The 15,874-nt window shown below is 38.7% G+C and overlaps 2 protein-coding genes across 8 annotated transcripts in view; both read left to right on the plus strand.

Moving 5' to 3' along the window:
* Positions 1–9,186, plus strand: part of KCTD7 (potassium channel tetramerization domain containing 7) — a 51,966-nt gene extending 42,780 nt beyond the window's left edge. For both annotated transcript variants that reach the window (XM_024204987.2, XM_029912565.1), the window contains exon 6: positions 9,105–9,186. In XM_024204987.2, coding sequence (XP_024060755.2) covers positions 9,105–9,114 — 10 coding nt within the window. In that variant the 3' untranslated portion in view covers positions 9,115–9,186. The remainder of the gene's footprint in view (positions 1–9,104) is intronic.
* Positions 1–15,874, plus strand: part of RABGEF1 (RAB guanine nucleotide exchange factor 1) — a 53,192-nt gene that overhangs the window by 24,722 nt on the left and 12,596 nt on the right. For 2 of the 6 annotated variants that reach the window (XM_029912559.1, XM_029912560.1), the window contains exons 2-4: positions 9,105–9,289; positions 11,476–11,642; positions 15,577–15,735. In XM_029912559.1, the coding sequence (XP_029768419.1) occupies positions 9,111–9,289; positions 11,476–11,642; positions 15,577–15,735 (505 nt within the window). In that variant the 5' untranslated portion in view covers positions 9,105–9,110. The remainder of the gene's footprint in view (positions 1–9,104; positions 9,290–11,475; positions 11,643–15,576; positions 15,736–15,874) is intronic. The other 4 variants (XM_029912561.1, XM_029912562.1, XM_029912563.1 and 1 more) reach the window with 2 other exon arrangements.

Here is a 15,874-nt window from a genome sequence, read left to right on the forward strand (position 1 = left end):
AGATGCTATCCCAGAAGTCCAGGAGCTCACAATACATGTTCATTTCTGCTTAACTCTGCCTGATTTCTGGGTTAGTTTTTGTTCTGCTATGCAAAGATGACCCTAAACAGAACTTAAATACTGTCTGAATAATAAACTGTTATATATTTTAGGAATGTCATCAGTTTCATTGACTGTGAGGGTGAATTTATTTGCCTATTCTGCTCCTTGGAAGGAAAAGATATGAGGAGAGATTAAAGAGGCTAGGAGTTTTTAGCTTGGAAAAGAGGCGACTAAGGGGGGATATGATAGAGGTGTATATAAAATGATTAGTGGTGTAGAGAAAGTGAATATGGAAAAGTTATATACTTGTTTCCACAATATAAGAACTAGGGGCCACCAAATGAAATTAATGGGCAGCAGGTTTAAAACAAATAAAAGGAAGTTCTTCTTCACACAGCGCACAGTCAACCTGTGGAACTCCTTGCCTGAGGAGCTTGTGAGGGCTAGGACTATAACAGGGTTTAAAGAGAACTGGATAAATTCACGGAGGTTAAGTCCATTAATGGCTATTAGCCCGGATGGGTAAGGAATGGTGTCCCTAGCCTCTGTTTGTCAGAGGGTGGAGATGGATGGCAGGAGAGAGATCACTTGATCATTACCTGTTAGGTTCATTCCCTCTGGTGCACCTGGCATTGGTCACTGTTGGTAGACAGGATACTGGGCTAGATGGACCTTTCGTCTGACCCAGTATGGCCATTCTTATGTTCTTATGTAAAAGGCTTGTAAAGGTTACTTGAAGGAAAGGTGGCAGAAAATAATGTGATTGAAATATGACTTATCCATACTAGTTTAAGAATCTATCATGTAAGTGTTAATTAACAAATAACAGTGCTTCCCCTGAAGTCACAATTCTGCCTTCAGTCCTTGTAAACACTGATGTATCCTGCAATGTATTTTGATTATATAGCTGAAAAGGACGCCATTACATAATTTTAGTCTTTTATGTGCACACTAAATAAATTATGCGTGAGAAGTTCTATTTTGATGATGAAGGTGCCATTTCTTTACATTCTATTAAGGCTGAGGCCACAGCATGATTTTTCGTAATAGTTCTGGTAATTTTAGTGGATCTATCATAGGTTTGGTGCTGTGTGTTTGTAGATATTTTGCAATCTGTGTTCCATATGAAAACTGATAAAATATAGCCTCTTGTTCCTCTTGAGAGAGCTTTATTCTTAGCACAAAAGTACAATTTCCCAGAAGAAATAGCAAATTCTATGCTATTTCAGTGCCTGTTGTACAGTACTGACAAATATGGCCTTGGGGATTTATGCAAGTATGATTGGGGGAGGGGCCCTTTATGGATTTAAGGCTGGCCTTGTATGTTATGTAACTGACTTAGAAATAAAGCTGTTTGCTGTGGTGTTGTAGCTTTGTTGGTCCCAGGATATTAGAGAGACAAGCTGGGTGAGGTAGTATTTTTTTATTAGACCAACTTCTGTTGGTGAAAGAGACAAGTTTTTGAGCTTAGGCAGAGTTCTTCAGGTCTGGGAAAGGTTTTTAGTGTCACAGCTAGATACAAAGGTGGACGAGATAAGGAGTTAACACGTTGCAGGAAACAATTCAAGATGAAGTGGGCAGTTAACACTTCCTACAGTCATAGAACAAGGAGGGTTAGTGGATTACACGTTGTAATGAGCCATAAATCCAGTGTGTTATTAAATCCATAATTTTTAGTATCTAGTAGAGTTATGAATTTAAGCTCCCAGGTTCATCTTTTGAAGGTATTGTGTAGGTTTCTGTTGAGGGTGAGGACTAAGAGGTCAGATGTAGAATGATCCTTTTATGAAAAGTGCTTGCCTGCGGGTGATATGATGGGGTTTTTTTTTGTCTTTTATAATTTTTCTGTGTGAGTTCTCCCACTTTCTCTCTAGAAATAAAGATAGTGTATAAATTCATATGAAGTTTCTTTTACAAGGTGCATTCTTATTATTATCCTAGCGATTGTATTGTGAAGCAGTGTTCATCTGAGGGTTGCATGTTCCGTTTCATTAGGATTTTAATGGAAGATGTTTGTGGAGATAGGTTTAAGATGCGTAAACTGATCACTGTAGACTTTCTTTAAAGGAAAGTAAGACAAGAAAATCATGATGTCCTTCTGGTTGCACTTCCTATTTTACTGTGAGCTAGCTAGCCTTGTATCTGTGTTGCTGATCAGTTCGGTTTGATATGCAAATAACACAACTGTCCAAAAGTTGGCTAACTTCTAAAACCAACATTTTCAAGAGCCCACTAAGTTTGGACATCCAACCTGAGACAGCCCCCTCCCCCCGCCCTCTTCTCTCACCCCCACCCCAAGGAGATGAACCAGTGAAATTCTGGCTGAAGCCAATGGAAGCTGAAAGTGATCAACACTTCTGAAAATCAGGCCCTAGGTTTCAGGTTGGGCACCCAAAGTCAGTCTGACACTGTTTTATCTTGGCTAAAGGGGGAGTTTTAGAAAGTTGAAACAAGCTTTTTTGCACAAATGGAATCAAAACCTTTACACTTTTGAACATTTTCTTTTGTAAATTAGGGGAAAAATGAGTCTGGGTACAATATTAGCTTTTTCATGTGCTACAGAAAATCCTCAAAGATATTAGTTTATTAAAATAGGTGATTCACAGAAAATAATCGAGCTGCAGGCAAGCAGTCTCCTGCAAAACACAGTTTTGCTGGCATTGGCTTGGATTGTCTCTCCTTCTCATTATGACTGCAGTAATTGAAACCCTGCACTTTTTCCATTACATGTTAACTTCAGCTATAAGTTTGGGAAAGAGTCAAAGAAGAGGAGCTTTCACTGCTTAGTAAGAGGAACTGTCAGGCAGAGATGCAGCTGACTTTCTCTCCTGAAAAATAACATGCATTTCAGTATCCTCTTAATGTTCCCATTGAATGATATTACTTTGTTTTATGAAAGAGCAGTGGCTTGCTGTACACTGTACTGTCATGCAAGGATAAATGTGATAGTGAAAGAATTTGGGGTGGCAGGGAAGAGTAAACCCAATTTAGATTTGTACCCATAAAAAATTAAAGCAAATATTTTAATAAGTAAATCCGTCTTTACTTCTCAACAGCATAAATAGGTGCCTGTAATCCCACAAAGTAAAATATTGGGAGTTGCTTCAGATTTCCCTAATTTTTTTCCCCTCATACTATATTTTAAAACTAGACTGTAGAAAACATTAGAAAATGCACATTGAGGAAACAATCCTGCATTGGCAGGAAGGTGGATTAGATAACATAAGTCTTTTCCATCTCCACTTTGAATCTATCATCCTCCATTTGTATATTGGAGACTATACCACTGTTCCTCTTTCTTTTGCTTTCTAATAAAAAATAACTTAAACAGATCAGTATCAGTATAGCAAGTAAAAGGCCATTTCACAATTAAACCACAAATTCTTGATGCACTTATTCAGACATTTTGCCAAATCTGTAAATATTCTAAGATACTTATGGGGAAAAAAGCAGCACAACTTGGCTCTTCTTTCATTACATAATTTTGATGTTGCAATCCCCCAATATGCTTGTAACACAGCACATCTTCATACACTATTTAACAGTGGTCCACAAGCATTCACATTACTTATGATATTGCACTAATCTGAGAGAGGCTAATTACTGTCATTGTAACAGCAGAGTGACAGAACCATTGGTAACTGACTGTTGCATGTTAGATTGACTGGATGCAGGCCTGAGTGCACTCATGGCAGTCAGTGCTCAGTTAATCTCTGTGCTGTCCTATTCCTTAATTGCCAAAGTCGCAAAGGGGTGGGCACAGAAATATGCTATAATGCACCACAACACTGCCCCTTTCCTCATCCTTATACTCCCAAGTAAGTCCACTCACCTCCCCCTGGTGCTCTGTCACCTGTTTGTTGCAACTCTCAACTGTATCGTGTATGGAAGTTTGGAGGGGAGTGGATCCAGATTGACTGGGTCACAGAGGGGGCCTCCTTTCTGGAGTATGCCTGAACTACTCCTATCTTCCTCCTAGAGGGAAATGCAAGAGAAAGAGACCATACGTTTATCTACAAAAGAGGAACAAAATAATGCAATGAAGTCAAATCAACAAACTAATGAAGTCAAGTTTCTCCAGAAGTCGGCTCCAGACAACTATTGCTTGTGTGTAATGCATTCATTTAAATACAAAGAAAAGACCCTATGATAGAAGCACATTGAAGGATTGGTACTAGAATTTTGAAATGGAAAGCTTCAAAAACAAAACAAAGGGATTTGACTATCCAGTCATGTAGTCCCAATAATGACCTTTTCTCAGGACGATAGTAATTTGTACAGGTTTATGTACTACAGACAATATTGATAGCTCAGTTATGCAGTTTATATTTGTACCATATATAGCTGACTTTTTTATATGGAAAATTAAATGAATGTAAGGGTTTGAATGAAATATAAACATTGAGCTGCAGATTCAGAAACTGACCAGGCAACAGATTGTTTAAAAATGAGAAAAATGTTCCTAAAAAAAAATCCCTTTAAGAAAGTTGCCTAACTTGAGAAATATGACATGTGATACCATCTTGTTGATTCAGGGTGACCGCTTCAATCCGTAGACATTTAGAAGAGAGGGAAAGGGACAGTTTGGTGTCTTTTAGTGGCTTGGCTCTGCAGAGTTCTTCTGTAAGTCTTTCCAGAAAGAGAGAGCACAAGAAACAGAATTGTTTTGGCCCTTCCCCCTGTCTAGAACTTCTTCCTCAAATAAGGATTCATTTAGCTTCTTCAAATCCAAGTTTCTGAGTTTTTACATTGAAAAGAATCTGGTTTTTTGTTCTGCTGTACATCAGAGCATTTGCAGCACACCAAACAAATCTTCTTGGCCCTAGTATCTGGCTTTTCTCTTCTTTTTAAAGCAATTAAAGGTCTGTTTAGATATAGGGAGCCAGATTTGTCCGTATCTCTGAACTTAGTTGCAGAAAGCTGAGGTAGGGTCTGCACCACTTGGATGTAAAGGCAAGCCCTTTCATAAAGCAAGAAATGATGCAAGCTCACAAGTGGTTGGAGGGTTTTGTGTGTGGGCACCTTCACTTTGCGTCCCTCATTTCCCCAAATTCCTCCTTCATTGAGTCTCTCAAGCACCATCCTGCTCTTGTTAGCCAAAGAAATTTAAATTTCTAGATGTGGTTCATGGACAATACTGAAATATTATTCTTGTTACAGTATGGAATGTAGGTGCGTGTGTGTGTATGCGTGCGTGCATGCCGGGGGGTAATCATTTGAGATGACAGTTGCAAAATATATGGCTTATTTCCTAGAATAGTTAAGGCAATCTTATAGAATGGATAAAGAATTCATGTTAGAATATTCTATGTAAAATCTCTTCCTTAAACCTCCCAATAACTTACAAAATTAGCATGTTTTTCTTCAAGGTGATCCTTCCATTGACAGTCAGCTCAGCATTGATGGAAGCAACTGGAGTGTACATTGTCACTTTCAAATAAAACTATTGCTGATGTAGTGTGAAAAGCCAAGCTTGGTTAAAGCAAGCACCTGCAGTATAATAGTCTAAGACAAAAAATAATTATGCAATTGTTTCAAGCTTTTGCTTGAAATTTTGCTGATTTAATCATTATTGTTTTAGAAAGAAGACTTAATGCTAAGTGGGAATAGTTGCAGAATAGTTTCAGGGTTTCATTTCCCCATTCTCTAGAGCTGTGATTCTAAGGGTATGTCTACACTACAGGATTAATCCGAATTTAGATAATTCGAATTTGTGAAACAGGTTGTATAAATTCGATTGTGCGCGGCCACACTAAGCACCTTAATTCGGTTTTTAACCACATTAATTCGGTGGTGTGCGGCCACACTACCCCATTAACTTAAACACAGTAATTCGGTGGTGTGCGGCCACACTAACCCTAATTCGAATTAACAAAATCGATTTAGGCGTTACTCCGCTCGTCGAGGTGGAGTACAGAAATCAATTTTAAGTGCCCTTTAATTCGAATTAACTGGCTCTGTAGTGTGGACGGGTGAAGGGTTAATTCGGATTAACGCAGCTAAATCCGAATTAAAGTCCTAGTGTAGACCAGGCCTGAGATTCATTAATCAATTATACGTGTGATAAGGAGGAGAAATTTCCTTTTGAAGAATTCATTGAGCTCCAGTTTGCGGCGCTTACACGCATCTAACACTTGGGTTTTGGCCCACTAGATAGCAAGGCACCTCAGTCAGCTGCTCTGTGTGCCATCAGGAATTAAACATAGTGACTTAATCTGTAGGAACGAGGGAAGAGATGATTTTCATACTTAAATCTTTATTTTTGTCTAATGACTTTTCCCCATCACTTGTTTGTTTTATAATTATATTTTTCCATTATGAATAATGTAAGGTACAGGTGAAGCAAAAGCAATCACTACTATTTAAACTTAAAATATTTCCCCCCCCTACACTATCAAATAAAAGGATTAACATCTAAAAGGTCAAACTGCCCTGCAACTTTTGTTGTTTGTATCATGTTTTTGGCCCCTCACAATGTCAAGTCCATATAAACCGGGAGAAAAAGCTTGGCATATATAGCTGTTATATGCAACTAGTAGCCATTCAAAATGAAAACTATTCCTACCAGATATAGGCCCATGTTAGGAAATCCTCTTAAGGAATCAAGATCGTTGCTCCTTTCTCAAAGACTGGAGAAAAAAGGGGGAAAAGAGAGAGAGGGGGAAAAAAACCACAAGCGTTCCCCCACATAAAAACTTGAGTAGAATCCTGAATTGGTTCCTCCTTGAAGTAGTTTGGTTTCTCTTCTGTATCAATTCTCTTAAAATCTCTTTCCTAAGTCATTGGGAAATGTCGAACATTGTCATAGTTTTAAAAAAAATAGTCTATTATATTCAGTTTAACCTGGTACAAAATGTGTATGTCACTTTCCATACTAGAACACTGGGTTCATGGATGGCAATGTGGGGGAACAAATTGGTTTCTTCTTTCTTCTGAAGTGAAATAATGCCATGTCGATATTTTAGTTGCTGAGCAAAATCAAACACGCGTAAAACACGTTTTATTATCCACAACCCTTGTATGTGTGCACTTCAGAGGAATTGGAAAGACTTTGGTCATGTTCTTTTCCCCTGAAGAATCCTTTCCAATTAAGGGCTACTATTGGATTAAAAATTGATTCAAGAAAAAACATCTAACTTAACACCTTAAATTAAAACAATTTTTAAATAAAAATTATTTTTCACTATGCTAGTTTTCATTTTTGCATTTAACTCAGTCTAGTCCATATCAGCTGTGTGTGGTCCAGTTCCTTTTTCATGTTCCCTTGCAGTAGTCAAACATCATATTTTAGGGTGGAGGTGTGTGTATGTAAGAGGATGTTCAAATCCAAGCTCTAACGTTAATATATGCGTAGTGCTTTAATATTGAGTTGCTTATGTTTAGAGTCATGCGTGAATGTATGTTGGTTTTGTCATAAATGGAGCCAAGCAGTTGAAATTAGAATGAAGCTATCTAACCGTTAACTGCTCCATCACTGAAACTGTCCTTGGGACAAGCTGTCCTAACAAAGTAAAGAAATCTACACAATTTATTTCCAATCTGTGTATTTGAGCCAAATTTAATTATTTTCAAATAATTCAGAGACTTGGGTCAGTAAATGTAGTTTCATTTGTCTTGTTCAGTATTTCATCAAACATTTTAAAATTCTGAAAGTTGAGACCTACTGCTAGGTAATGATACTTTAATACTATGAGACATTGGTGCAAATACTGATTCTGACTCACTTGTATAGTCTCATTGAAGAGAAAAATGAGCAGGAAGCTAGGGATCTGGTTGCTTATTAAACTCTTGGATCAGTGTTAGATGGTTGTAAATCTGTTCAACAGAAATATTGCCTTACTCCATGCTAAAATGGTTGAGAATATTGGATCTGTGATATGTCTTATTAGTAGGGCCCTACCAAATTCAGGGTCCATTTTGGTCAATTTCATGGTCATAGGATTTTAAAAATCATAAATTTCATTATTTCAGCTATTTAAATCTGAAATTTCACAGTGTTGTAATTGTAGGGGTCAAAAAGGAGTTGGCGGGGGGGTTACAAGGTTATAGTTGGGGAGGTTGCGGTACTGCTTCCCTTACTTCTGTGCTGCTGCTGGCGGTGGTACTGCCTTCAGAGCTGGGAATCTGGAGAGCAGCGGCTGCTGGTCAGGGGCCCAGCTCTGAAGGCAGAGCCACCACCAGCAGCACCCCGCAGAAGGATGGCACGGTATGGTATTGCCACCCTTACTTCTGTGTTGCTGCCTGCAGAGCTGGCCCTGAGTCAGCAGCCACTCAGCTCTGAAGGCAGCAGGTCAGAAGTAAGGGTGGCAATACCAAGGCTCCTCTGCAATAATCTTGCAGCCAACCAACTCTCTTTTGGTTCAGGAACCCCAATTTGAGAAATGCTGGTCTCCCCGTGAAATCTGTACAGTATAGGGTAAAAGCACATAAAAGACCAGATTTTACGGTCCGTGATGCATTTTTTGTGGCTGTGAATTTGGTAGGGCCCTACTTATTAGTTTGACTTCTTCAGAGACGGTTAGATCCTAAATAGAAATCTAGTAAATACAAATACATCTTGTATCTGTTCATTAAGGACCCATGTATTTTACTGTGTTTGACATTCTACTGCCTTGCACATTGTGTAATCACTCATACCCTGGTGAGAGTGGACTGTTCTGCTTTCGTAGCCTTTTACGTTTTTTTCAGAGTTGTATGACTACACAAGGTGCAAGACAGTGAAGAATCAGATCTCCTGTATTAATAGTTGACCTGTACGTAGCACTTTACATAGACAAAAGCTGTACACATTTACATTCATCCTGTGACTGTTCTGGTACTGTATGATTGTATAACCATCAGATGTGGGTGTTCTCACTAGTGAAAATTGCCCTGGCTTCTCTAGCCTTTGTGTTTTTACTACTTGAATTATTCAATATTTAGAGAGAGGGTAGCTTCTCTCTATAAGACAAATGTACTCTTCAAAATATTTATACTTCTTTATCAAAGTATTTTCACTGGATTTCTTTAACATCTGTCAACAAGTTTCTCTTCTGTTCTTTAACCCTTTTCTCTTTAAACAGGAAGAAATGAGCCTAAAGTCTGAACGCAGAGGAATTCACGTTGATCAGTCAGAGCTACTGTGCAAGAAAGGATGTGGTTACTATGGAAACCCTGCTTGGCAGGGCTTCTGCTCCAAGTGCTGGAGAGAAGAGTACCATAAGGCAAGGCAGAAGCAGATTCAGGATGACTGGGAGCTGGCCGAGCGGTAACGATGCCTCTTTATTCCTTCATCGCTTGCAGTCAGATGGCTTTGCCAAACAGTATGGCCATCTTTTATTTATAGTCCTTTTTACCCTTGTTGCCTTCAGTTGCCAGCTATGGGCTTTGCAGGAGGAGACAGAATCAAATTTCTGATGCCAAGGAAGAAATTTGTAATTTGTGACATTTTTGCATAAAAAACACTTCAAAAGAGCATTGCTATGTGGTGACTAAGGACAGCAAAACAAAAGCCCAATAAATATCTTGCATAATCTACATGGTAAAGTCTGGAATTCCATGACTAATACTTGGCAGTGTACAAACTCTTGTTAGGACCATTTTATTTCAGCCTTTTTTCTCAGATGCTGATTAAATACATTATAGCTGATTATACTTCTCAGCTAATATGTTTGTCCTGGCAGTAGCAAGAATTAAAAATGCCACCATTTTCAGCATTACCTGAAATTCATAGTTCCTCTACTGTGAAACATGGTCATCAGCATCTTGGTTTTAGCCAATAATTAATACGAAGTTTCAGTTTTAAGTACTTTTGTTACTTTATAAGCAAAGTTGGCAAAAGTAAGTCTTGTTTCTTTAATATAGGCTTGTCTACCCTGGGGAGCTATTCCTGATTAGCTATTTCTGTTGAACTCCATATTGGGCACTCTTAAGTCTGGTCTACACTAGGGGGAGGATCGATCTAAGATACGCAACTTCAGCTATGAAAATAGCGTAGCTGAAGTCAACGTATCTTAGATCGACTTACCTCCTGTCCTCACGGCGCGGGATCAACGGCCGCGGCTCCCCCGTCGACTCCGCTTCCGCCTCTCACTCTGGTGGAGTTCCGGAGTCGACGGGGACCGCGTTCGGGGATTGATTTATCGTGTCTAGATGAGACGCGATAAATCGATCCCCGATGGATAGATCGCTACCCGCCGATCTGGCGGGTAGTGTGGATGTACCCTTATTCTGGAATAAGAGCGTCCACACGTGGAGATAAACAGAAATAGTTAATCTGTTTTAAATGCACATCCTACCTTATTCCAGATCAAATTTCATGTGTAGTCAAGCCTAGCAACAAAGATTTGTTTTTTTACATTACGGGTGAGAAGATGTTTTTGCTTTATGCCCATTCAATAAATGGCATTTTGGTAACTTCTGCTATCTTCAGCTGGCCTGGAAATGTCCAACTGTGATTTCCAATGCATGTTGCACCACAATTATCCATGCCTCCGTTACTTGCAGGCTGCAGTACTATAATGCTAAAGTTTTTACCCTTGAAGTTTGCGTGCATGATTCAGCTAGTGGAGAATGTAGCCACACCTGTCATTAAGGGTTTGTCTACACTAAAGTTTTTTTTTTTCTTTAAACTTTAGTTGATTGCCAGTTAACTTGCATTTGCTACTCCACAAACATTGGTTCCAGCATATGAACGTTTATGGAAGATCCTAGAACTCAATCTGGAATAAATCTCAAACATCTTTGGAATGTCCAAGCTAGAATGTAGACACTGATTAGCTAACTCAAGTTAACTGACAATCAGTTAATTCAAGTTTTAAAAAAAACTCAGAAAACCTCATGTAGACATACCCTAACTCAGTGGTGTGCAACCTGAGGCCTGTCAGGGTAATCCACTGGCGGGCCGCGAGACAGTTTGTTTACATCGACAGTCCACAGGCACGGCTACCCGCAGCTCCCAGTGGCTGCGGTTCACTGTCTGTCACCAAGACTGGCATAGACCAAAACAAATTTATAACCTCTAGAGGGGGCAGGTAATAAGGGTGGTGGTATTTTTGTAATTGTCTAAGTACCATGGTGTTGGGCCTGTAAGAAATCCTTTTACGAAGTGATAACTTTTCACTGGGGATGTGGAAGCAGCAGATAAGCTCTTTATGATTATGATTAAAATGTTTAGAATAGTAAATACAATATGCTTTAAGACACGGATAAAACACAATCCCTGCCTTGAAGAGCTACAATGAAGGTGAAAGGACAAAGGTTTTTACTGTGTTGACCGTGAGGAAAGGAGAGATTTATATAATAACAAGGAAGTGATGCTTGGAAGAAGAGTTGATATGGGGGTGAGGGAGGAGAACAGGCCTGGGGCGACAGAAAGAGTAGTGGATTTGTCAGTGCACGCTAATTTTTGTTGTTGCTAACTAACTAAACAGTCCCAAATTCTTTTAATTTTAGACTTCAGCGTGAGGAGGAAGAAGCCTATGCTAGTAGTCAGAGTACACAAGGGGCACAGTCGCTCACCTTTTCCAAGTTTGAGGAAAAGAAAACCAATGAAAAGACACGCAAGGTGACAACTGTGAAGAAATTCTTCAGTGCGTCTTCCAGGACAGGAGCTAAGAAGGGTAATTCTTATATTTCTTTAACCATTACTGTATAATATATCCCTTTATGGATTTGTAGAAGGCTGTGTATAATGGTTTACCAAATATAAGCCAATAACTACTTTGTATATGGACCTCCATCCTATACTTATATAGTTACAAGGTCATAGTCATCTCCAGTCTTAGAAATAATACTGATAAAACTACTGTTTTGAATCTACTCCACTGTTTTCCAGAACTCCCATGCTGTTTTCTTTGAGGTGCTTTACAAACTGTATGCACAAATAAAGCCTCTAAAACCTGAATTCCCACTGAGTTGTTAGTAGTTCCTCTGATCAGCATACAGGGGACATCATAATACCATCAGATGTGATGGCTGACTCTGTATTGATGGAACTCCTGGATCACTTTACACTATTGACAAGAGTTATGTGTGAATAGTTTTCAGTCTTCCCAAACTATTTGCCACTAAAAAAAGGTGTGAAAGGGACTTGAAATTATAGGGTCTGTAGACAGTGCATACCTGTGATAACTCAATTAAAACAAGTTTTGCTGGTCTTGGGTTAGTCTAAATTAGTGGTTTTCAACCTTTTTTCATTTGTGGACCCCTAAAAATTTTTGAATGAAGGTATGGAAATCGCAGGTTGAAAACCACTGAGTCTAAATGAGCGGTGGTTCTCTTTACAATATACTCCATGTAATTTGGCCACGTTGGGTGTCCCATCCCAAGAAGCTTAGACTAGTTAACAGAAAATGAGTTACCTGCCTTCCTAAAGGTGTTGGGTGAGGGTGCCACACGCTTGCATCCGAGATACTCATGTTTATTAATTCAAACCTTTATTTGAAGCTTTTCTTGCAATGATAATTACTATTGAAGCAAGATACGACAGACATACAGAAAAAGATAATGGCCAGTTACCTTCTCCTGGGGTATAAGTCACTCATGGTGGGTTTCCCCAATGAAGCTCCAACTATCCTCTCACGTTTTAAGACACTTATACACATCCAAATTACATATTTGTTAGTTCTTTCCCAATCACCATTAAGTATCATAATATTATGTATCTTATGCAACTCATACAGTATGCATGTGTAAGCTTCAATTTGCAGGACTTTTGCTGCCCGTGCTATTTTCATGTTATTTCTCTTTTCTAATTGGGTTATTACCACTGACCATGCCTACTTTGACCAGGTCACTTTACCTGATATTAGGGACTGTTTCTCTAATTGCCTCTTAGCAGCACATTTTGTGTATCTGTTGTCCTCCAATTTAAGCCCATCCTGTGCTCAAAACATTCCCTTTGTCCTGTACAGCAGCAGCTGTAAGCAAGTTCACTTAACAAATTAAGAGCAACACTCCACTCATTCAAACAAAGCTGAGGCCAGCCAAGTCATCACAAGTGTCAGCTTGATATGTAACCCGTTCTTATGACAATTCCCAATAAAGGCCAGGGGGCTGACATTAGAAACTGTTCAGAAGACCTTTGTTCCCTTCACCGCTTCTTGCGTTAATATATCCCTGAAACAAAGCAAATGGAATTTTCTCCTGGTGTCACTGTTTGTAAAAGATCCTATGAATACAAAGCTGTGCTAAGGAAGTTTGCAGCTAAACCTCTTGTGTTTTTTATATTGAGTATGAGGAACCTTAGTATTCTTTCTGGGTTGCTTTGTCAGTTAGTCACTATGAATAATCCTATAAAAATTGAGGCTTCTTTACATATGTTTTATGTAACAAACTATACTGAGGAGCATCTGAAGTCTTATAAATATTAATTAGGGCTTCTGATTTTCAGTTTCAGTTGATAAACACAAATAAAACACTCCTGACGCACACAAAAAAGATACTTTTATCTAAGGGCTTGTCTACACAGAGCAGTAATGCGGAAAACAGGGATGTGATTTCTAAAACGCACTAACCATGTAGACGCTGCTGGTGCACAATAAAGATTCCCTACTGCACCTTAAGGTAGCTCTGCTGGAAGAAGAACTATGTTAAAACACATTAGGAAACATTACAGACTACAGTAGTCTATACTGTAATGGGTAATGTCTGATTTACATTACACCTCTACCCCGCTATAATGCCACCCGATATAACACAAATTTGGATATAACGCGGTAAAGCAGTGCTGGGGGGGGGGGGGCTGCGTGCTCCGCATTATATCAAACTTGCTTTGATCCGCCGGTTTCACCTATAACACGGTAAGATTTCTTGACTCCCGAGGACAGCGTTATATCGGGATAGAGGTGTACTCATTACAGTATGTGCAAGAGAGCTCTGAAAAACCCTGATTTTTGGATATGTATGTACAATTCAAAAATTGCTAAAAAATGAAACAAACCTTAAAAAAACCCAGAAGCCCTAATATTACTAATGTTGTAATGATGTAAATAAAGTTACTAGTTAACTGCCAGGAGTCATAAAAGGTAACCTTAGATGGTACCATGTTACACTTCTAACAAAGTGATTTACTTTATCAGAGCAAAAGCAAACAATGACCAGCACTTGCAGGGAACAGCTATGATAAACTTTAATGCAAGCACCTTGACAAATGTAGGCTCCAGTAGAGGTGTAACGAGCAAATGTACATATTGGTAAACCAGTGTAATAAATTCCTTCTTGCACAGGACAACAGCCTCTTCACCCAAACATTCATTTTAAGAATTAGCCTTACTAAAAGTGACTTTCAAATCATTTAACAAAACTACCTTTATGTTAGCAGTATGTGCTTAATGTCCACAATAGCCAGACTAATAGAAAATTCAATTTAAAACTAAACTTTAAAAAATGGAGTAAATGCAGGGACTGAATGAAGCACATATTTGAAATGGCTGGAGTAACGATGATTTCTGGCAAGCATTCACTCTCCTCAAAATCTTTTCAATAAAGATGCGTATGGACATGGGTATCCTTTTGACTATGTATAGGCTTGGGTTTTTTTCAGAAACATGAGTTTTTAAATTAGTGGACAATTTACTGTTTAGAAGTAATGTTGAAAGTGGGATGACCCCAACTCATGTTAAAGGAGAAAGTTTACAGGAACCTTATTCTTCAAAAATGCTTCCAGCCTGAAGTTCTATCACAACCTTATTGGAAATAGCTGTGTGGAAGGGTCCTGTGGCTCCTGTGACACGGGTTTTTGTTGGAACCAAGGGTCAGCTACATTTTCAATGTGATAATGGCATGGTTTAGGAATTGTAGGGGAATACTCTATGAATAATAATAGATTATAAGATCCTGAGTTTTAGTAATATTCAATAAACAGATGTCTAAATGTTGTGGAAATGCACTTTTGAAGCAGTAAGCAACACCACATGTTCTGAAAACTTCAGATAATTTTGTAAGGAAAATTAAGATGGTGTAACCCATTTAAGAAAAATAACATGAATAAACATTGTTTTAAAAAAACAAAAAGGGAGTTTCTGGAGCAATACGAAGTTTGTTCTTCACTAAATATTTGTTATCCATTGTAGAGTCTGTTGAAAGAGAAGAAAAATTGCATCATTGTCTTTGCATAGCAATAACTTAAAAAAAGAAACTAACTAATTATGTGATTGTGTGCTTTGGCTTGGACAAATGGCTGATAGACAACTTGACTCTCGAGGAGGAACTCCAAAAGGCATGGAGTATATTTTCCTATAAAGGAAAGGTGACATTGCTGGGTCTCAGTTTTGTAGACACACTGCATATTTCCTTGGGATAAGAAATGAAATATACTTTGCTTTCACTTTGGAGTGTCCGCCTCTCAGTGCATGAATGCCACCTGGTTAAACACAAAAGCATCTCCAATCCCCGTTGTCTTAACTCCTTGTCCCTGATCCAGAATAGTAACATTCATTCTTCTCATTCCCATGTTCTTCCCTTTTTTTTTTTTTTTTTTTTTTGGGGTCCTGTTCTCCTTACCACTTGATACTCTTGCTCTTGGTGTCTTGCTTGCTTTTGCATTTATTCCAGCTGCTCAAGAGAGAAACCTTAAGCAAGGACAGCTTGGGAGGGAGCGAAATGCTGATAACATTCTCAGGGACTTGAAGGAGATTTTTACTCCCTCCTGGGAGCTGGCTTCCCCTACTGAAGGTAACACAGCACAGCTTGGAGAGCTGTCTGCTTGTTCTAGTAAGTTTATTTAGTTGGGCTTTGCAAAATCCAAACTAGGGTTGTGCCAGCTATAACTTAGGCCATTGAATATGATGATGATGACAAGAAAGGCAATGCTTGAAATCATTATGTACATTCTAAAGCTAGTTTATGATAA

Source organism: Terrapene carolina, unplaced genomic scaffold (assembly GCF_002925995.2).
Source record: "Terrapene carolina triunguis isolate 2854851 unplaced genomic scaffold, T_m_triunguis-2.0 Scaffold231, whole genome shotgun sequence".
Classification (NCBI taxonomy): Eukaryota; Metazoa; Chordata; order Testudines; family Emydidae; genus Terrapene; species Terrapene triunguis.